We start from the raw sequence: 24206 nt of genomic DNA on the forward strand, positions 1-24206 counted from the left end.
ACCTAAAATTGTGTTTTAGCAATAGGGGGTGGGTGGTCTAGTGGTAATGACGTTAGCCGCGTAAGCTGAAGACCCGGTTTCGATTCCCGGCTCGGCCACCAGTGGGCCTTGTTGTTTTTTCCTTCTATATATGTATGATATCTATTTCAATTTATAATAGGAAGACGAGTTTGAAAACAGGTTTTGTATTACGTTGATTGAAACAACCTGTATATCGTCTAGTTCATTAAGTCATTGCAGCAATGGTGAACAAAATGATGACTTGTTAACAGGGGGGTCCTGCCCCTGGGCCAGCGCGCCCGCCTGTGGGAGAAGCACCGTGCGCGCTCCCGTAAGCAGCGCGGGCACTCGTCCGCGGCGCCGCAGGACCTGCAGGCTGGCCAGAGCGTCACCATGAAGAACGCGCCCATGTACCAACCTGGGGCTGTTGGTCAGTACACAATCTACTATATTATAATTATACTGCCATACCTATACTGCATACGGGAAAAAGTATTTATGTAAACATTTGAAATTGGCATCGTTTATTCCCATTTTATCTTTATTTCTATTTTAGGATTCAACATGTCAACGGGAGTCCCTAAAGTTGGTGTGCTTCAAAATGCTGCCTGGAATATCTCGGACACTTGTCGTTTTAAATTGTTGCCCCCGCCGCAACCGGATCGCTCACTTTCAGACAAGGACAAACGAGATTTACAAGTAAGTTGCAATAGATATTTTACTGAACAAATGTGTGATCTAAGCGGAATCAAATAAAAGTTGTCAGCTTCTTAATATGTACAAATTTGTATTGTTTTAACTAGTCCGAATAAGGCGGAAACTTCTATTTCGGTGTAAAAACTGTTAAACACAATTTTCATTGTCCTTTTGAAGTTGAAACTAGAGCCAAAACCACTAGCAGAACATATCGTTTCTTGCTCAAATATCTTTCTCTGAAGTACAGTTGAACCTTGGTTTTGTAATAAAGAGATTCATGTTCTGATGATAAACCCCATATTTGTACAGAACCAGTCGCCGCTAACAGTGTCATCAGTGAAAGCTTCATCATCAAGCAGTGCGAGTAAGGACGCAGGCAAAGACAGCAACAAAGATATGGCGGATCGGCTCGACATGCCGCCTCCGCCCAGTCCGGCCTCATCTACTTGCAGTGATACCAGCACCTCTCATAGTAAGAACAGTTTCGGCTATGTTACCCTACGCAAATCAATCAGAGTCAACACTCACTAACTTCGTGCGTATGAATCGTGTCATTCAAAAGAACTCATTTCTTGTTATGATTTGACGAATCTGTTCATCGTCGTGGATGACATTTTCTATACATCCCGCTTGCACTATCGTGCCAGTACGAGCGAGATGCATAGAAAGAAACGCACACGCTAGCGAATAGAATATGTTAGTACCAAACTGGTCAGTAAGGCTTCTTAGGCTTCAGTAATACAATAAAATATGAAACCCTTTACTAACGAATAACGCGTTTACAGAGCGTGCCAAACGCGTGACTTTCCGTGGAGAGGAGGGTTCATCGAACGACGGATCCAAACGCGACGAGGAGGAATGGCCGCTGAAGGAGGTCGTGTTCCTTGAGGACGTCAAGAGCGTGCCACTCGGACGCGTCCTGAAGGTTGACGGCGCCTATGCGGCTGTTCGGTTCCCGGTTGTTGGCAAAGACGGCAAGGTAAGCTTACACATTCTTATCTGGAAAAAGTCTTAGACCGATATCACTCAAATTTCTGTACAGCTCTACTCGACTTTTAACTCTACGCTCATTAAAATAATGTGTGTGTGTGGATTGAGTGAGCACCTTCCGAAAATAAAAAAAAATATGCTGATCATTTAGTAAAAGTTCTAAAACAATTGTAAAACGAATCTCTGAATTTGTAAAAAGATAAATCAAAAGATACAGCCATTAACATGTGCTCACTCAGTTCTCACAAACTACCAACGAAAACAGTGAATATATTCATTTAACATATAATATTTATATACTAACATTTAGTAAAAAATAGGCCAACCTACCTCTATAAATATTAGATCACCTAGTGACGTATTAAATTTTTTACAAATAGTTTCTTATGCTCACTCAATCCACACACTTTTGAAAAGCCGAATTTTGATGAAAAACATAAGATTTAGACCGCTATTATATGTGTATAGTTTAGTAAAAGTGAAATGGGAATTTGTAAAATACAAAACGAACCACTAACGTGTCAGGTTTTTTTATAATAAATTTTTGTAAGTGCTCACTCAGTCCACACGTTTTGAGAAAGGTAAAAATGTAAATATCTTACGATTTGTAGCACCTAAGACACTCGAAAGTACTTCAACATTTAGTAAAAATTTTTACTAAATATCCACCATCTAATATTTTATATTCGTTGTCTGGTTTTAAAGATATTCAGACATAACTTTTCTCATACAAATGTATCAAGTAGGGTGACCACACTATGTCGGCTCCTGATTTTCCCCACCTTCCCATTGTCATATTGAGATTGGGGAGTTTCATTCAATTTTGATAATAGTTTACCGGATTTGTAAGTGGGAGCGAGAAAAGAATAACTATTTCTCGCTCCCACTTACAAATCCGGTACGCTCATCTGTTAGCGCGATTAGATTACCAGGTTCTGGTTTCTTACTAGTGAAGTATTATATTCTTTGTTTCTTACCAATTATCATTCATGTCCTTTTTAATGCATGCATGTCGATATGGTTATTATCCTGACGTCGATAAAAATTACACAATACACATCATCACTAGGCCAAGAACATAACCTAAAAACAGTTTGCAGATGGATAATTAATATGGTATTAGTTTAATATTATCAAAATTGAACGAACGATACTCCCCAATCTCAATATGACAATGGGAAGGTGGGGAAAATCAGGAGCCGACATAGTGTGGTCACCCTACTTGATACATTTGTATGAGAAAAGTTATGTCTGAATATCTTTAAAACCAGACAACGAATATAAAATATTAGATGGTGGATATTTAGTAAAAATTTTTACTAAATGTTGAAGTACTTTCGAGTGTCTTAGGTGCTACAAATCGTAAGATATTTACATTTTTAACTTTCTCAAAACGTGTGGACTGAGTGAGCACTTACAAAAATTTATTATAAAAAAACCTGACACATTAGTGGTTCGTTTTGTATTTTACAAATTCCCATTTCACTTTTACTAAACTATACACATATAATAGCGGTCTAAATCTTATGTTTTTCATCAAATACATGAACTGCACCACGACTGCAGTTGTATAATGACTTAATGAGACGCACCTACCACACAGTTATCAATATCATACAAATTTCCTGACTGGATCCTATAAAACCTATATCGGAAAGATTGCCTATACTATAACTTATAAGACTAGCAAGCTCTTTTGTCTGATCAATTTCTAGCATTTGTTACGCTTACTCCAAAAGTCTGCAAAGTCATCCTTTTTTGACTGTTACTAAATTACATACTCGTACGAATACTATAGTTCTATGAAAGCCTAGAAAGTTAAATCTATGTAAATGGTACTTGTTTAAACAGGAGGTGGTACCGTCAACGCCAGAAGACTGGACGGCTTTACTTCAAGACTGCCGTTTAGTGCGTAAAGACGATTTAGTGGCCGTGAAGTGGGGCTCCGGCACGGCAGGCCCTCGCGGCCCTGACTGCCTACAGCGCTCACCCAGGAAGATCGCCCTTCCAGCTGACGTCCAAGTCATTTCTATTGCTGTAAGTATCGCCGTATTTCAATCCGTGTCTACGCATTTTTTCAATTAATATGTTTAACTTTTAGAAACGTCATGAAAGAATTCACTTATGTATTCACACCATTAAACATATATTGATACATAATAAAGATGAACTGAATAATTGATTTCGTAGTAATGTGGTTATTAATATTGTGATCAGGTGGACGGGCGCGGCGTTCACGCCGTAGTCCGCCGGCCGGGCGGCGCGCTCGCCTACGCCGTATACGCGGTGGGCGCCACGCGCGCTCTAACCGACAGCGCCTTCCCCACCGACCACGGGGCCCTCCTTGGACATTCCAACGGCCAATCGATTCAACTCGCCACCGCTGCTGAGGTAAATACCAAATTAACAGGGAAAATAGACATTATAAACGACAGTATAAAACCAGCCTTCTAACAAACCGACGCGCGGGGCACACCTCGTCGTTACGTACGCAACACATGCAAGCGGAACGGATAAACGTGGATAAGAATAATATCATAATTACTAAAGATCGTTATCAGCGTGCTGTATTGGTGGCAGAGGTAAATACACAAGTATTTAAAACGTTATATACTTAACGATAATTTATAATTACTTATTATATATATATACATATTTATATTACTTATCTAAATTACATTGAACAAATAACTGAAAAACAGATTTGGGTTCGTGCACTACTTATACTTTTGACTTTAACTAGGTCTTGAATAACAACTAGATAGTCGTATCTAGAGTGCATTTGATTATTTGGATTAAAATAAATATACTTACACTTCGCGTAATGTATTTTTGTGACATAATTAATGTCATTTACAAACTATATTGTTTTAAAAATATATAGTTGGTCGGAAAAGGCTTTGTACCGTAGATAGTGTAACTTAGAAGGTAAGTATTTATTTTGTAGTTAAGAACAAGGTGAATATTTAAATGTAAGTATTTGTTTTTTTTGCCAACCGTACCGTTTGCCACGAAAAGTGCACCTTGATAACGATCTCTAATAATTACACTACCGTCAAAAAGTTTAAGACCAAACACAATGTTCAGTGTCATTGTTATAAACCCTTCTAAAAATCATCAAACTAAATTTGTAATCAATAGAAAACAACGTAATCTTACTATATTGATCGGCAACCCATTTGTTCTGCAAGAAGACAACGATCCCAAACACTCAGCAAAGATCTGTAGAAGCTACACAGTCAATAAAGAACGCCAAGGTGTGTTAAAAAATATGATTTGGCCACCGCAATCCCCAGACCTTAACCCGATCGAACTTTTATGGGATGAACTCGACCGTAGAGTCCGACGACAATGTCCGACATCTGCAACAGCTCTATGGGGAGATACTGCAATACGAGTGGAAATCCATTAGCCAGGAAACGCTACACAAACTTATAGCAAGAATGCCAAGAATCTGCTCGGAAGTGAAAAAGCGTCGAGGAGGATTTTTCGATGAGAGAAACGTTTAGCTTTCATTTCTTATTATGATCCCTTTTTAAAAATTGTTATACGCTTTATTTTGTCGGTTGTAGGTACTGAAAAGTAATATTCTCATAGGAACTTCATGAAATGTTGATTATTTGCATATATCGTGTTTGGTCTTAAACTTTTTGACGGTAGTGTATATTTTTTGTATTTTCTGACTGATGTAATGTAGTATTATTATACTAATACTTATAGTTAATAGTATTAAATAACTAAATCTTAGTTAGGACGATATCGAGTAACATTTATAGTAATTTTGTTCAACCACGTGCTTTCGAACGCAGTAGGTACCTTTCGCATCACCGCTGCCGGAGAGATACTACTGAGTCGTCCTTAAACTGTGGTATTAGTCAGTCACCAGACTAGACTTACCCTATAATATACAGTTACAGTGGAAAGATGAATCGGGCCCTGGAGCGAAACTACCTTAAGACGCTGACAACACCCAATGACCTTGACGCTAGCGTACACTGTCTATTCTCATGGGAGTAAGTGAGAGCGCGATGTCACTAAAACAGGGCAGCTAGGTACGAAAAGTACGGAAAAATATTAAAATAAAATAGAAAGATGCATTATTTGTGCAATATATTTCGTTAGTGTTTTATATATGTATATTTTTGTTATTTTAATTTTAATTAAAGACAACTTAGTCAATAATTGAACGACATAGAACCGTTAAATGACGAACTCGAGACCAATCTTTGCAATTTTTTTCTATCGAGCCGATTTCGTTAAATCGTGTATCGAGTACGACCATGTTCGTTGAAATATAATGAATAATCATTTGCTTGCCTTACAAAAAATTATAGTTTGTCTTAAAAAACTGCGCGAGTAACATCAATTTTGCGCAGTTGGGTGTTGTCAGCCCCTTAAACCCTGAAGCTGGCTCATTCTACTTAAAGGAGACTTTCCTTTATTTTTTAAAAGAGGCAAAACTGCATTCAAAGATTTTCTAAAACTCTCCTGCCTCGCTCGGGACTCTGAACCAATTATATAATTATATGTATATATATCCTATAAATGTATAACTTATACCTCTCGCGCTGAATTATCGGGTCTGTATGTTAGTTTTTAGGGTGCAGTAACAAAAAGGTACAAAAGGAACCATTATGGTGCAAATATGTGTATGTCTGTTACACTACATATCTCGAGAGGTTATTAAATATTTTTTATATGGTTTAGTAGCTGTATTGTAAAACCATTCAAATCTGTAAGTATACTATAGTAAAACATATTTAATGAGGAGGCACACTCAAAGGTTATGACAGATAGCGCCACCTTATTCGTCCATTGCACAGATAAAGAATTTCACACGTGAGATCGAGATGATTATTTTTTTCTCTCTCACACATATGAATGACAGTGACATGTCTAGGCAATTGCACAGGCGAGGCGCCGCCTTGCGGGACAAATTTCAGTGTGCCTCCTCATTCTTGCCACTGACTATCATTCCATACCACTGACATTCAGACCATTATTCGACACGAGAGGTATGTACAAGTCATCTGAAAGTACAATCTCTTCTAGCAAATGAGCATTTTTGTTAACAAATGAAAAACCAAAAGTAAAATATAACCAAAAGTAAAAGTGAATATAATATACACGGTGTAACATGAGGAAACCGAATGATTTTAACTACGCATTTCTGAGGGCAAAATAAAGATAAAATGTTATATGACGTCAAGCAAATTTTGCCATAAAGTATTTTTTTTAATGTATTTTCATATAAAAAGTAAATGTTATTTGTAAAACTGGCACTTAGAATAAACATTTACATTTTTTTTTAATACTTTTTTGCAACGTTGCAAGTTACTTTTTGACATCTATCAACGAGGATAGTTAGATTATTGCCGATAACGGCATCATTGCCATCAAAGCAGCGTTTTCTTCTAAGAAATAATAAGTAATTGTTATTTTTTTTAAATGCTTTATCATCATGCTTATAACTATGAAAGTATGCGAAATTCAGAAAAGTTTATATGACATTTTACTCTTCTAATATAACGAGGCATACGCTGTTAACATTATTCATATTACACCGTGTATACGTAGTCGGTCCTTAAGTTCTGTCAGATAAGTAAGTTTTAACTGATAAACTAAAAGGTTTTTATTAAAATTATTTATTACATTTATTTATCTCTTTTCTTAAGCTAGGTTTTTTACAATATGAGTATAAAAGTAAAATAAAATAAAACACTTACAAAACAATATAAAACATATAAAAACATTATAAAAAACCTAATCTAGGGTGCCGCCAGCAGCGGGGCAGGGCCCAAGCTGCCGGTGGTTAGGGCTGCAGAGAGAGGAACCGTCGGACTATCCGCGCCGTGTCTAAGATCACCGCCTTCTGCATCTGGCCCTTGATCCAGCCACCTAGCGAGAGTCTCTTAAGATGTTGGTCGAGACTCTTCGCTATGAGAACGTTCGCTGAAACGACTATCGGAACAATGATCGTTGATTCAACATCCCACATGGCGGTTATCTCGTGAGCCAAGTCTAGGTACTTACTGGACTTGTCCTTCTCGGCTTTCACGAGATTCTCATCATGGGGGATGGTGATGTGTGATGATGATTATTAAAATTATTATTATTATGCCAACTCCTATTTTATACTTATTAAAATGTGATTACTTTGAGATTGTCGATAGACGTCAGCACGCGGAAAAATAAACTACGCAAAAGGACGCAAAAAACATTATTACATTGGTCAAATAATATCAATTTTGTTTGCATGAATCCTCCTAATTTCGGCATATTTAATTGCTAGCTTTTCACTTTCTAACAAATCTTTATGTCTGGCAGACCTTTAGAACTTTGCTACTTTTCAGTAAAACGCTTAGATTTCACTACCATCAACAAGAAGATGTATAGGTGGAAAACTTAAGAAAGTCACCTGTTGTACAGTCAAGTGTAAAAATATGGGTGCATACAACTTATCAAAAATATGTCCCATAGCACTTTATGTCGGCGGAATAAGGTCTCGGTACATATTTTTGAGCGGATAAAATCGATACGTATTTTTGCACTTGACTGTATGTGTGAGTGACGTGTTCGAATAGAGATCACATATTTAAAATTAGTAACACAAACAAAACAAACGCCTATTCGAACACGTCACTCACACATACAACAGGTGACTTTCTTAAGTTTTCACCTTTATAACAAGATGTTGTACGGTAGTTATATTGTTCATTTAATTATTTTAATTCACATAAATCATACATAACATTAAAGATACAAGACCCAAATTACAGCATATTAAGCAAAACAAAAAATAAATAAAATTGAAAGTAGCCGGAAGAGGTCGCATGTTGTTGACTTGTTTTTTTTTACCACTTTTCCAGATGTTACAAGGAACCACGCAAAACTACGAAAGAATAATACTTTAAATTATATTGCAATTTATTCAATATTAAAAGAGCTTGCAAACTATGTACATATATGAATAGCAAGATATATCTACCTATACACTTTTTTATCAGTTAAAACATTTGTGACAGAACTTATGAACCAACTAGGTATTGTTAGCATTGTGTTAGAAGCAAAAATTTGTTAAGCAGGGCAGCGAACCGGTGGTGATGATGCTGGACGGCAACGGCGCGCTGTACCCGATCGCGCGCGACTGCGTGGGCATGGTGCGCGAGCCGCCGCCGCTCAACCTGCCGCCGGCGCGCGCGCTAGCCGCGCACGCGCTGCCGCTCTACCCGCACGGCACGCACCACACACATCACACTGCACTCAAGTCACAGGTCACTATTATTTCAACTCTGCCTACATTTTAGCATTTCATAAACGTGTCATAGTTCTTATTCACTTAAGGTCAGTGTCGGGAAGACCGTCTACCCAGAAAGATCGTCTACTGAATATAACTTTTGTATTTATATATCTATCACTTCTTACACCTCCGAAGGTATACCAGTTTTTCATCCTTAATCCATTGGTCTTCAATAGATATCCCTAGGACGAACACTAGTTAACAAAAAACTTGATTCGTGTTTCGAACTCTACCATCGAGTTCAACATGGTTACGCAAAAAATTAAAATAAAATAGAAACAGTTGGAATATTTGTGCATTATGTATGTAACGTAGTAATTTAATAATCGTTCTTCCTGTCTAGTACAATGAATGCTCCTAAAACGCGTTCAATTTACTGTTTTATGTTCTGAAATATGTAACTTCGAAATTGTGCCTAGTCGGAAAGAGATATAAGAATAAGGCACCTTTTTTAGGCTCTATGGGAAATAAGTCCAGTTTAAACGGGTGTTGTAGGTTAATTTTAGTTTCGACTTTGCTTTTATCTAGACCTGAAAAAAGAAGGTTATCACCCGCACTTACGGGACATATGACGGTCTTGCCTTATAAATAGAAAAATGCTGATATGTTGAAAATATCAACTTATTTGTTTTAATATCTACCACATTACTACCTGTTATTACAGAATATAACAATGAACATGATTTTGATACTTATTTCCATATGAAATTACGCGACAACGAGCACTAGACGGTCTTGCCTTACTCAGCACGTGGGGACGGCCACCCGCCGAGCCTTAAAAAAAGTGATTTTTATCACACAAGTTTACTTTAATTCACCAAAGTATTATAAAAGCTGTGTAGAATATAAAATTTGCTAGCCCATAGGGCCATGCGGATCACTCCACACTACTTTAATAGTCTAGTTTTATCCACTCAAACTTTATTTCAAATACAGTATGTCTTGCCCGCACTGACCTTATTTGTTGCAAACGAAATTTTAAATATCATTATTTTAGTTCTCGCGCAATATCATTATTTTATAACACTTTGTACACATATTTAAAGTCACATTCAGGTCGAACGCTGCGACCACGGCCAGTGCAACCTGGCCGAAACGTTGGGAAAAAAGGTAAAATAATGTTAATCAATCGCGTTCGACCTGTATGTGACTTTAAATATCATTACTTTGTTCCCAGTTAACAGTAACGTAACTAACATCAAACGATATGAATGTCAAGTTCATCACTAATAGAATTGTTTCTACTCCCGAGCTGTTATTCGTCATTTACAGGGTCGTCCATAGATCTTTAAAACCCTACATAAAAGTCTATTCCCCAAAGCCAGCGTCCGCCGGCTTTCCGCGCATGCGCGCAGTATCGAAAAAACTGAAAACGCATTGTTTGCATCTGTAACCATGCCAACACATTGTTATAACGATACTGTGCGCGGGAAGGCTTTGGGCAGCTGAGCTGACAGTGCAAACCTTTGCGTCAAAATACAGGAAACAGTGTGAATTTCTCGAAAGTTCTTGAAAAAACCGGCCAAGACCGTGTCGGGCCACGCTCAGTGTAGGGTTCCGTAGTTTTCCGTATTTTTGCTCAAAACTACTGAACCTATCAAGTTCAAAACAATTTTCCTAGAAAGTCTTTATAAAGTTCTACTTTTGTGATTTTTTTCACATTTTTTAAACATATGGTTCAAAAGTTAGAGGGGGGGGGACGCACTTTTTTTAGCGATTATTTCCGATAATATTAATATTATCAGAAAACGATCTTAGTAAACCCTTATTCAGTTTTAAATATCTATCCAACAATATATCACACGTTGGGGTTAGAATGAAAAAAAATATCAGCCCCCACTTTACATGTAGGGGGGGGGGGTACCCTAATAAAACATTTTTTTCCATTTTTTTATTTTTGCACTTTGTTGGAGTGATCAATATACATATTGGTACCAAATTTCAGCTTTCTAGTGCTTACGGTTACTGAGATTATCCGCGGACGGACGGACAGACAGACATGGCGAAACTATAAGGGTTCCTAGTTGACTACGGAACCCTAAAAACTATTAAAAACTAAGTGCATGGTCGTAGAAAAAGTATTTTTTCTACTCCCGAACTGTTATTCGTCATTTACAGGGTCGTAAAACCCTACATAAAAGTCTATTCCCCAAAGCCAGCGCCCGCCGGCTTTCCGCGCATGCGCGCAGTATCGAAAAAACTGAAAAAGCATTGTTTGACTTTGTAACCATGGCAACGCATTGTTATAACGATACTGCGCGGTAAGGTTTTGGCCACTATTATAGTATTTTATGCAACTGGTGGTTAAAAGAGGTCAAAAAAGGTGAGTGGCGTGGGTAACAATTTGAGGCGAAGCCGAAAATTGTTAATAAAGACGCCACGAGCATTTTTTGACTCAGTTAAACACCGTTGCATACAATACTTTTTCTACGACCAAGCACTTATTTTGAAAGAAAATTATAAATCAACAAATACCTACTTTCAGTCATCTTAGTTATCTAGTGGACCGCCTACCATTTTGAATATGCAGTTTGAGTGCAAACATGAAAATAAAACTGTCTATGGTATGGTTCTTTGAAGCCTGGCCACTAAGACGAATCGAGCCGAGTTGAATCGAGTTCTCATACATTTGAATGCGATTCGACGCGTCGCCAATGAACGCAGCAGAAAACGAAGGAGTCTCGACTCTGCGAATTGGTTTGTTAAGTTGGTAGCAATGTATTTACTGAACTGTAACAGCTATATCGTGCTACTGCTACTAAATGTTTTCAGGGTATAGACTAGATAGACTTGTCCTGACATCTTTTATGTAGGGTTTTAAAGTTCTATGCACGACCTTGTAACTCACGAATAACAGTACGGGAGTAGAAAAAAAACTAAGTGCATGGTCGTAGAAAAAGTATTGTATGCAACGGTGTTTAACTGAGTCAAAAAATACTCGTGGCGTCTTGATAACAATTTTCGGCTTCGCCTCAAATTGTTACCCACGCCACTCGTCTCTTTGACCTCCTTTAAACGTCTGTTACATAAAATACTATTTCTACTCGTCGACTTTAATCTGTCACCACAGACTAAACTATAAGTGCCGACTTTTCAGTTTTGGATAGTCTTTGACACTTGGTCAACTATAATATTAAATTTCATTCAAATCACTTTAGTTAACTGTAATAATTTCAAAAATAGAACTTCATACAAGTTCTATACTAATTTGCGATACCTGGCAAAATTTTCTGCATCTGAAACACATTTTTTTTATCTATCGCGTTATCGACCAATCAGAGACAGTTATTACAAACAATTGATTGTCAGGAAATTCGATGTTGATACAACAGTGAACGACGCTATTAGCACTAATTGAATGATGATGATATTGTTCGTCCATTGATGATGAAGATGATGACTCATTGCATAGAATAAGTATTGTATACAATAGTGATAAAATTAAGCTTTTCGCTTTCGTACCGTACCGTACTATTAGGTACGACTACATACATAGGTACTCGACTCTAAACAGGTACTCGACTGAAAAGCTCTGTATTATATCACAATTGTATAAAATACTATTTTGATACACATCAAAGTACGTCTAATTTGATGACCAACTAAATCCAAACAATAATTGTAGGTGGCGCTGATTATTTTGGTACCGGAGCCACAACTGATGATGCCGCGTGTATTACGTTGCGATCTTGATGGAATTCGTCAGCTACTGCACCAGTTGGAATCGGACGTCACCAGTAAGTCATACCTTAATACTTCTCTAACGGTTACTTGCACCACCGTAAATGGAGGGTTAACCCGAGGCGAGCCCACTAACTTTGAGTTAAGCGGGTGGTGCAAGTGGCCCTAAAAAGAACACCCAGTATCAGACTTGTACTTACAGTGTAGTTGTAGGCTTTATAGAAATACCAGCTCTTGCCCGCGGCTTCGCTCGCGTTAGAAAAAGACAAAAAGTAGCCTATGTCACTCTCCATCCCTTCAAATATCTACACTTAAAATATCACGTCAATTTGTCGCTCCGTTTTGCCGTGAAAGACGGACAAACAAACAGACACACACACACTTTCCCATTTATAATATTAGTATGGATTATGATTATGACAGCTTGTTTAACATAATCATATTAATCATGCAACTACATCTAACTCAATTCCATTCATAATTAAATTATAATGTATATTTTTTTACAGAGCAACAAGTTTTATCTATATTGCAAGAGCGTTGCGATGGCAATAGGAACATACTACACGCATGCGTACATATGTGCGCCCCTACATCGAACAAGGAACCTGATATAGGTAGGTACTTGAACTGTAACTGGAAATATGAAAGATTATTTTCTGTTGTACAAATTGTAGACATATCTGAGCCGATTCACCCTGTTGTGGCATAATTTTTTTATGAATAATTCTATTGTGCATAATCGATTTAGTCATAATTGGCTTTGTGCATAAACTGCTATGGCATAGTCAAGTTTAGCATAATCTGTTTAGGCAGATTGTGATTTGTCCGAATATTCTTTGTACATAAATTTGATGCTCCGAATCATTTTTACGCATAAATTTTATGTGCATAAACTTAGTGTTCCGATTTAATGTTTTGCCGAATTTATTTTGGCATAACATCAGTATAGGTCGAATGTTACCATTATACATTCTTTCAGTTTCATATACTGAATGTAAAAATAAAACCAGGTTAAAATTATAAACGTTATTGTTTTATTTTTGTTTCACTTTTACCTAGCAGTGCGTTTTTGTTGTGGTCGCAGTTCTAACCTAACCTAACCCACTTTTCCCTAGTGGTGCTTTTCTGTTGTGGTCGCAATTTTAACCTAACCTAACCCATTTTTCCCTAGCGGTGCTTTTCTGTTGAGGTCGCAGTTCTAACCTAACCTGACCCAATTTTCCCTAGCGGTGCGTGTTTGTTGTGGTCGCAGTTCTAACCTAACCTAACCCACTTTTCCCTAGCGGTGCTTTTCTGTAATAGTCTCAGCTCTAACCTAACCTAACCCACTTTTCTGGAGCAGTGAGTATCTGTAGAGTTCACAATTCTAATCTAGTGTAACCATTTTTCCCTAAAAGCGCATTTCTGCTTAACGAAAAAAGTATGCGAAATAAGTTTCGGATAATGGGATGTATGCCAAAAATATTTATGCTCATCCAATTTCTTCCTAATGACACTCGGCCTCAATAATAGTAGGCCAGTATATTTTCGGGCAAAATAATATTCGAAATATCGTGAATTATACCAAACAATGTTTATGCTACATTAACATTCGGCAAAAATCGATTATGCCAAATCTGTTATGACAAAAGTGTTTCGGACAAATAAAGTTATGCCACATAGAGGGAACCCATCTTATTTGTAATTTCCTAGGTATGGGTTGCTAGAAAATCATTGTAATGTATGTGTTTTTAGTTGAAAATGCTACCACTTTACCTAACCTGTCGGGGAACACTGGCGGAATCAATCCCAGTGTAGATGAAGCTGTTCCGGCGCTATCTTGGCCCCCCGAAACGTTTGAAGCCTCAGGTGATGAGGACAGCCTGATGGGACTCACAGGCAACGGGTGAGTGCATCTCGTTACAATGTCTTATTGTAATTTTTATGTGTTGAAACGTGGAGAAATTAATGGGACAGTAATTATTACAGAATTTTATGTGTTGAAACGTGGAGAGATTAATGGGACAGTAATTATTACAGAAAGATGCAAGGTGGTGGCAGCAACGGAGGCGGAATAGTCAGTGCCGACCCTGCCGAACGTCGCGGCAATGCCCTCCTGGCATTACGGGCTATGTGCGACAGTCCTGCGTTACAGCCGTATCTCATGCAGCTTCTGTCTGGCACGTAAGTATTTGTTGTAACGTTTAATTAGTTATCGTCCAGTTAGGAGGTCGAACCCTGTAAGTTTATGTGATACGCATGCCCTTACAGAGACGGCATGGGACAGACGCCCCTGATGGCTGCAGTAGCGGAGAGGGCGTACCGCGCCGCGGTGGTGCTGCTGGACGCGATCCGATCGTGCGCCGACGGCGAGGCGGACGAGGCGCAGCGCGCGGCCGCCATCTTCCCGCCCAACGCTCACCCCGACCACTCGCCGCTCCTAGTGCTGTGCTGCAATGACACCTGCAGTTTCACTTGGACAGGACAAGAACACATTAATCAGGTAATAATCCATTTTGCGCACCCCCCACTTTGTAAAGGGTTCCTTAACTGTAAAGGTTAACGGAACCCAAGGGTGAGCTTCGTTATTCTGTCTTCTAGTGCTGGTACGTGATCATTTGTGCTATTGACGTAAAACTCTTTTATTTTCTTCTCAGGACATTTTTGAATGTAAAACATGTGGACTGACCGGATCTCTATGCTGCTGCACCGAGTGCGCCAAGGTAATGTTTATCCTCCACGTCACGTTGCAATGCTTTACATTTGGTAATAGGGCATCGTTATCGTATCTGGTGATAGTGGGCACGGCTTTGCGAGTAGACACAACTAATTATTGCAGTAGTGGAACCACTGAGTCACTTCTGATGGCATACTTCCCGGGTTAAAAAGAACTGCCACTTGCAATAGTGCCTCAGACCTTGAAGTCGTAATGTGACAAATCTAATAAGTTGTAAATATTTTTATTTTAAAGCAGATATATGTTTTGTTTCATATTCAGTTTTTGTGTAAATCAAAGTACTTAATGGTCCAACTACTTTAAAAATTCATTGGAATTATGGCTTGGTACTATTTTATTAATTATTAAATTAAATTACTAGTATGAGAGTTCCATGACGTGATTGAAATTGACATACTTGCTTACGGTTCTAGTATGAAACTATAAGAGAATTTTTGCCTTTGTTGGCGTGATTGATAAATTGGTACCAAATTTCAGATAGTTACACAGCCAAGTAAATGTTAAATTTATCGAATTTTAGTCATAAAATTATAACCGTAACCGGTTATTTGAGTTTCTTAGTAATCGGTTATGAACATTTGTCAAATAACCGATTATTTCGGTTACGGTTATAACCGCTTTGCATTCCCTAGTAACAGTTTTTAATTTTATGATTATTATTTTGTTTTTTATGAACTTTATAAATGTGCATCGTTAAGCAACCTTCAAATCAAGAGTGAACAGGCATCTTCTGGGCGAGCTCACTCCATCGTAGGCCACGTCTTTGCCTTTGGCTAGTCTGTGGCCAAGAGTAAGCCCATTTATAATAATAAATAAAAACAGCAAATAATAACTGAATGTTAGTCATGTCAACCTCACCTACCCTCGGAAATGTTTAGAATAGGTAGGAAGTTTAATAGCTGTCCGCCTAACTCTGATAAAATCCCTAAAGCCTTAGTATAACTTCGTATGGCCGACGACGACACGAGCACGTGCGATGAAAAATTCTAAGCTGTTATGGACTAAGAGACCAGAGCCGCCAGACCTTCCTCATTTTCTCAAGGATGAAACTTTGGGATATTTCTTAAATTCTCAAGGCAGATTTTTATGTACATACATAGACTAGCTCTGAACCGGGATACATGGCGTACTAGAAGAGAGGCCTATGCTCAGCAGTGGGCGATAAAGGGCTGACATGATGATGATGATAATGACATCACTATTGTATACAATACTTTTTCTATGAGTCATCATCATCATCAATGGACGAACAATATCATCATTCAAGTTAAAGTTGATGTTAATAGCGTCGTTCGCCGTTGTTTCAAATCGAATTTCATGGCAACCAATTGTTTGTAATAACTACTAAGTTTCTGATTGGCCGATAACGCGACAGATAAAAAAAATGTGTTTCAGATGCAGACAAAATTTCCAGGTGTCGCAAATTAGTTTAGAACTTGTATGAAGTTAAGAGTTTTGAATGATTCACGGTTATTTTCATTAGACTTATATTGACTTTGTATGAAGTTGTCAAGTGTCAAAGACTATCCCGACACTGAAAAGTTAGCACTCATAGTTTAGTCTTTGGTGTCCTATCAAGTATCTATCTTCTAATCATATTAATATACTTTTATACTTTTTTTTTAATTAGAAAAGTCTTGCGATGTTTAGGAACAGTTTAAACATGAACAACTTATTTCCAAGTCATCTCATTTATATTTTCTAGAGGTGACTGAAATATTTGATGAAACTTAGGTAAAATCGAATATCGATTATTACATTACTCTAATCTTAAAAAACCGGCCAAGAGCGTGTCGGGCCACGCTCAGTGTAGGGTTCCGTAGTTATCCGTATTTTTCTCAAAAACTGCTGAACCTATCAAGTTCAAAACAATTTTCCTAGAAAGTCTTTATAAAGTTCTACTTTTGTGATTTTTTTCATATTTTTGAAACATATGGTTCAAAAGTTAGAGGGGGGGGGACGCACTTTTTTTTCCTTTAGGAGCGATTATTTCCGAAAATATTAATATTATCAAAAAACGATCTTAGTAAACCATTATTCATTTTTAAATACCTATCCAACAATATATCACACGTTGGGGTTGGAATGAAAAAAAATATCAGCCCCCACTTTACATGTAGGGGGGTCCCCTAAAAAGCGGACAATAGAACTATCTAGTCTTATCAATTATCTCCTGAATATACTAGGGTTGTTCCGAAAGTTGTTAGCTACTCAGGCTCTACTCGTGCGATTTTAATTATTCTGTGGGATATTTCAATAGCAATACACATCATATTCAAAAGAAATTATGACACTAATGCCAATAATTAATGTATTTTTTTAACCAAAAGCTGTTTTGTACGGAGTTTCTGATTTCTTACAAAAGAATGTTTATTTTTCTATAATTTATCGAATTTGGTATCCGGGCATTTTCAGAAACTGGGACTCAAAATTAGTGACAGTTGTTGACAAAAATTAACTCTGTCAGTTTTGTGACGACAATAAAATTAAGAATAAAATTTGTCTTAAAAACTATTTTTTTTTTCATGTTTTAAATGTAGGTTATTGCTTATAGTTTACATAATTAACACAAAAGCAATATTTTTAGGGTTCTGTAGTCAACTAGGAAACTAGGAACCCCTTTTAATTTTTAAATACCTATCCAAGAATATGTCACACGTTAGGGTTGAAATGAAAAAAAAACACTACCCACTTTACGTGTAGGGGAGGTACCCTAATAAAACATTTTTTTCCACTTTTTATTTTACCACTTTGTCGGCGTGATTAATATGCATATTAAATAATAAATAATAATAATAAATATTATAGGACATTTTTTACACAGATTGACTGAGGCCCACGGTAAGCTCAAGAAGGCTTGTGTTGTGGGTACTCAGACAACGATATATATAATATATAAATACTTATATATATAGAAAACATCCATGACTCAGGAACAAATATCTGTGCTCATCACACAAATAAATGCCCTTACCGGGATTCGAACCCGGGACCGCGGCGTAGCAGGCAGGGTCACTACCGACTGCGCCAGACCGGTCGTCAAATATTGATACCAAATTTCAGCTTTCCAGTCCTAACGGTCACTGAGATTATTCGCGGACGGACGGACAGACAGACATGGCGAAACTATAAGGGTTCCTAGTTGACTACGGAACCCAAAAAATAAACTAACCTCATCTATACACAAATATACATCACCTTAGTCAATAATGAAAAATCCCTCAAAACAGTATAAGCTAAATACAAATCACATGAATACAACCGGAGCAGCTAAAAAATTTCGGAACGGCCCAAGTCAATTCACCTTAACTTGGCCAATCATGTAAACAAACACTGCTCGAAAACATTATCTCACTTTTCTCTGGAATTACACATTAATCATCACTTAAAATGTTATTACTTATTATATACTTAAAGAAACTCACAAAGTATTGAAATCAATCAAAAAACCACTGAAAAATATCATTTCTAAAAAGATTTTCATCAATAATTGCAATGACGAACGGTTGACATCAAAAACCCCTGACATTACGAAGTCTAGGTTGTCTACGAATCGTAATGTTGGGATGGCAACTTATCATTGTGAACGATTGACATTTGAGTTTGTATAGCTTGGAAAAAATGCATTGATATTGACTACAATAATTTATCAGATATTTAACCGACTACGTTACGTTTTATTCCTTACCCTTTCTTTACGATAAATATTTAACTATCAGTATATTTTGATATTTGTTGTTGTAAATGTTAATCCTAGGTACTATAAAATGAATACTGAACTAGCCTTTTTCACAGGATTGTTGCAAATGTGACGAAAAAGGATTACATTTTGGTTTCAACATAGATATTGTGTGACGTAAAATTTAAAATCCTCTGATGACCTCAGCAGCGAAATTATCGTTAATACATCATTTTATCGACACTTCCAATCACTGATGATAATGGTCAATCATAAATTTAGTATCCCCGTCGTGTATAAAACTACCAACATATCATTCTGGGAAACTGATTCAAAGTACAAGTTATTCCAGTTTATCATAGATTCATAATGTTGTTATAGAGTAGTGGGGCAGACTTTTTGAACCAACAGTAAAGTGTAACTAGGATATCAAATTGTAGACTGAAAATACCCATATTGTTATGTCTCTTTCATTTGCATGATTTGCATGGTCTTACCGAGTCTTACGGAACATGCGTATTATTTTTATAGTCACTGAAGTCAACTATTACCAAATCTGAGTGAAAAAGTGACTATTGTTTGTGATTTTAAGTATTTAATTCCTTTGTTAATTGTAAAATTGTCACCGACAAAGGTATTTACAATTTCAAATGGTTGTGTTATGATCTAAATATTAAATCAAATTAAAACTAAAGTTCATTTTCATATATTCATTTATTTGTGCTTTATGACTGGTGGATGGTAATTCTTCTGCAATTTTTACAAACAGCTTATTGTGTTGTTGCTGCGTCGTGAAGTAGGTTGACTAATTTTGGCATAATTTTATCCCCAAAACAAGCAAAGTTGAAGGAAGTTGTGGAGAAGAATCGAGATGTTGTGGACGCGGAAATCTTGTCTCATCTTTAGAAATATAGGAGTTATTGATTTAGTGATGATTATTTTTCAGGTGTGTCACAAGGGCCACGATTGCAAACTAAAGCGCACCTCGCCTACGGCTTACTGCGACTGCTGGGAGAAATGCCGCTGCAAGGCCCTGGTCGGCGGCAATTGGGCAGCTCGTTGCGATTTACTCATTCGGCTCGCTAAGGACACTCAACTGGCCACACATTTTAATTCGAGGTCAGAATGAACTTATGATTGCTACGGCCAATTCGTAGTCTTATCTACAAGCAGATTCATTACACGTACATTACATTTTCAGAGGAGAGTCGATTCTACTATTTCTTGTTCAAACTGTCGGCCGACAAGCGGTTGAACAACGTCAATTCAGAGCCGGCGGAGGCCGTGGGCGCGGGCCACGCAAGCAGCCTGGCTCTGACGCGGAGGTTGATGCTCCCGATCACGACTTGGAGCCACCGAGATTCGCACGCCGAGCCCTGCTATTCTTACTCAGTATGTACATTTTAGTTGAAATGACTTTAGTATTAATAGAAAGGAAAATGGTTTAATATAAACATTTGGCTTGTAGGCGACTGGGCGGCGGTGGAAGCAGCCGTCTCTTGCGGCGCCAACTGCTCGGTCGGAGAGGGCGACAGCCGCCCCGGCAGCCCTGCGCCTCACCAGTCCGGTACCACCTTACTTGACAAATTCACTCATGCTCTCATTGTCAAGTGCACCAACGAGGTAACCTGCCTTTTTAAACATTCAAACATGATATACATTACGAATACATTAATAACTCTCTTGATACTATTATAACGAATAAACTATTTTTTTTAGATGCTTGATACACTTTTGAATACGCTGATAAGAGAACAACAGAACGAAACGATCCCAGGTCGCCCGGAAAGAGCGCGTGAAGTGGCGCGCAGATTTGTACGATCTGTTGCTCGGATATTTGTAATATTTAGCGTAGAAATGGCTCCTGGTGCCGCTAAGAAGAAAGGGTATGTTAAAATAACATATTTCACGTGTTTTATATTGAGTTACTTGCAGGTACTAGAATATATTATTTTGTTTTAGGCCACTTTCTATAACATCGTCATTGGTTCGATGTCGGCGCGTGTTCGCCGCTTTAGTGGCTCTTGCAGTTGAAGAACTGGTCGAAGCTGCGGATGCCCTACTCGCTCCTGTGCGTCTGGGCGTCGTTCGTCCTACAGCTCCATTCCCTCTGGCGACGACATTCGTTGATCTAGTTAACGGAAGTGAAGATTTATTCGGAGTGGAGCCGCTATCTACGGCAGCGTCACGCCTTGCGCATTCACGGCGGTAAGTGAATTACTTTTATCTAAGATTATGTTCTGAACATTTAATGGGCAATATATTGTGGAAATGATAATCGCAACACGCTTCTGTAATGCGCGATGTAATTGTTCAGAGAGTCGAACGCAGCGCCGGGTCGCGATGCAGGCACGGGAGGCACGTCAATGGGCAGTTCCACGTTAGTAGCCGACAGGTCGTCGACGCCGGTCGCGACCGAGTACGCCGACGAGGTCGCCGGCGAGGCGCTGGGCGGCGACGACGACGCCTCGGAGACCGACGAGCCCAATGCGGCCGCGCCCGTCCCGCCCACTGATAATCAGCACCACGATGATCCGATGGGTGATAGGTAATCATTACGCTTCATGATATTGCTTGGCCAGAAGTCAATGCTCTCTGATGGTCACTTATCTGTTGCTTGCCAATTCAACAAAAACTGGTAATCATAGCGGATATGCTACAACGTTGATGGAATCAAGTTAGTTTATTGACACTACTATGTATCTATACATATTTATTTTGCTTTCAGGGGTCAAGATCAGCACGTTGTAGTGGAAAATGGCACAGAACGTGCAGAAGGAGGGGAGAGCGAAAGCGAATTAGACTTATTGGCTGAAGCAGAGACTGAGAGTGACTCAGACGACCAGGACAATGCAGATCCGGCCCAGCGCAGCGTGCAGACTGGTGCGGCCCAAGGCTCTGATGGAGGTACATTTTTACTTTTTATATAATTAGAACAAACATACCGTACATTACCAATTGCTGATGGTCTTGTCAATTTTTTTTCGTTGTGAACTTTCAACACTTTTTTTTTAACTCTTCTCAGAAAGCTGCACACTTAGCCCATCTTTTAAACCACTCAGTAACAAACTAAAATATAAAACCCATACTTTAAAACAAGAAGACGCGCATAGTCTTATCATAGGTCTTGCTGATATATATTAAATGAAACATTCAGTTAACCTATATTAACAAATAAATAAATATTATAGGACATTATTACACAGATTGACTGAGTCCCATGGTAAGCTCAAGAAGGCTTGTGGTGTGGGTGGGTCAGACAACGATAATATATATAATATACAAATACTTATATACATAGAAAACATCCAAGAGGAACAAATACCTGTGCTCATCACACAAATAAATGCCCTTACCAGGATTCGAACCCGGGACCGCGGCTTAGCAGGCAGGAACACTACCCGCTAGGCGAGACCGGTCGTCAAGACAAAGTTTATTTATTATGCCTAACAAAATTCTTTACTAGGTTAACTTTTCCGATTGGTGAGACGGTGGTAGGACCACCTCACGCAACGTGTTTCCCGATAACATGAACCTGGAGAGCGGTTTGACATGTATACGGACTCTGAGTCCTCTCAGAACAGAACATTTTGTTTGTCAGGAATAGCTTCTCTTCTTCTATACCCAGAAGACGAGAGCGGCGACTCGACGCAGCCCGAGGACGAGGACAGCGAGGCGGGCGAGACGGACGAGCAGGACGCGGAGGCCGAGCCGCCGCTGCACGACGGCGAGACGCTCGAGCGCCGCGCCGCGCCGCCCTCGCGCCCCAACCTCGCCCCGCACTCCATGCAGTGGGCCATACGGTATATAGTATTTCCCCTAATCACATCTTGCTGCATTGCACTCCTCAGCATACCACTATCGACCTGTTTCGCCGTCGAATTGTCCATAACCCAGAGGACCTTCCGCGATAGACGAAAATCTAAATTATTTTCTATCTTTTGCTTTATCGCTCTTGCAGATGTTAGTGTCATGGAGGAAGATCATTAGGATAATATGCCTAATTTGCGCAACAAGGTGTCGATGAAACAGGAGATCTTGAATATGTATGTAGGTATGTGGGTAGCTTTTGCACATTGTAATTTTTCCTCAGTCACCCGCTGAGCTCAGAGACCACGAACGCTGTAGTGTTCGAAACGTCGGGATAAATTGTAAATTCATTATACACGATTTAATCCGTTTTCATAGTTTTTATTTCATGAGTAACTATCGCGGTAACTGAAGACAATATTAACTAAATGGTTACAAATTTAATAATTATCATCAATATAATCTGGTCCAGGCAGGCAATTATGGTCGCGCGATAAATGATAAAACATCTGGCCGTCCCTATAATCGCACTTACTAATAGTGCGACAGGGACGGCCTGATAGTTTATCGTCTATCGCGCGACCATGCTTCCCGTGCTGTACTAGCTTTAGCCCGCGGCTTCGCTTGCGTTAGAAAGAGACAAAAGTAGCATATGTCACTCTCCATCCCTTCAACTATCTCCACTTAAAAAACATGTCAATCCGTCGCTCCGTTTGGCCGTGAAAGACGGACAAACAAACAAACACAAATTATCTTTGGTGAAACAACGAATTCTTCCACTTCAGATTATAGAGTAACCAGCTTTTCCCATTTATAATAAACTAGCTTTTGACCGCGGCTTCGCTCGCGTAAGAAAGAGACAAAAAGTAGCTTATGTCACTCTCCATCCCTTCAACTAAATCCCCTTAAATAATCACGTCAATTCGTCGCTCCGGTTTTGCCGTGAAAGACGGACAAACAAACAGACACACACCCTTTCCCATTTGTAATATTAGTATGGATTTGACATTATTATTTATATTTAAATAATTATATATGTATAGCCCAATTTCGTCGGTAACAGCGTGTTATGTAATGGCGTCGTTGGGGAACAATCGTCTGTCACGCCGTGAAGGTGCGTTCGATTCCCAGGATTATATAAACTTTTTGTATTTTTTTGGATATAAATTTCGTTTTTTTTATTCACTGAGCAAGAATGGAGAGCCGAAGGTATCAATTTTGTCTTAGAGAACATATTGATTTTTTTATTGCCATTTTGATTTTCTATTTATTAAGTTGAGATATAAAACACAACTTTTAATACCCTCGCTAAATATAATATTTTATCGAAA

General features: G+C 38.5%; 1 protein-coding gene across 15 annotated transcripts in view; it reads left to right on the forward strand.

Annotated features, from left to right (window-relative positions):
- LOC125240549 (E3 ubiquitin-protein ligase hyd) overlaps positions 1-24206 on the forward strand; it is a 61808-nt gene that overhangs the window by 21739 nt on the left and 15863 nt on the right. For 11 of the 15 annotated variants that reach the window (XM_048148464.1, XM_048148468.1, XM_048148475.1 and 8 more), the window contains exons 9-29: positions 273-430; positions 557-699; positions 1006-1168; positions 1482-1675; positions 3538-3723; positions 3904-4077; positions 8772-8960; positions 12612-12723; positions 13177-13284; positions 14405-14555; positions 14690-14833; positions 14921-15152; positions 15307-15372; positions 20012-20184; positions 20267-20457; positions 20534-20688; positions 20785-20951; positions 21028-21273; positions 21383-21613; positions 21794-21972; positions 22667-22868. In XM_048148464.1, the coding sequence (XP_048004421.1) occupies positions 273-430; positions 557-699; positions 1006-1168; positions 1482-1675; positions 3538-3723; positions 3904-4077; positions 8772-8960; positions 12612-12723; positions 13177-13284; positions 14405-14555; positions 14690-14833; positions 14921-15152; positions 15307-15372; positions 20012-20184; positions 20267-20457; positions 20534-20688; positions 20785-20951; positions 21028-21273; positions 21383-21613; positions 21794-21972; positions 22667-22868 (3564 nt within the window). The remainder of the gene's footprint in view (positions 1-272; positions 431-556; positions 700-1005; positions 1169-1481; positions 1676-3537; positions 3724-3903; positions 4078-8771; positions 8961-12611; positions 12724-13176; positions 13285-14404; positions 14556-14689; positions 14834-14920; positions 15153-15306; positions 15373-20011; positions 20185-20266; positions 20458-20533; positions 20689-20784; positions 20952-21027; positions 21274-21382; positions 21614-21793; positions 21973-22666; positions 22869-24206) is intronic. The other 4 variants (XM_048148466.1, XM_048148478.1, XM_048148473.1 and 1 more) reach the window with 3 other exon arrangements.

This window comes from Leguminivora glycinivorella, chromosome Z (genome assembly GCF_023078275.1).
Source record: "Leguminivora glycinivorella isolate SPB_JAAS2020 chromosome Z, LegGlyc_1.1, whole genome shotgun sequence".
Classification (NCBI taxonomy): domain Eukaryota; kingdom Metazoa; phylum Arthropoda; class Insecta; order Lepidoptera; family Tortricidae; genus Leguminivora; species Leguminivora glycinivorella.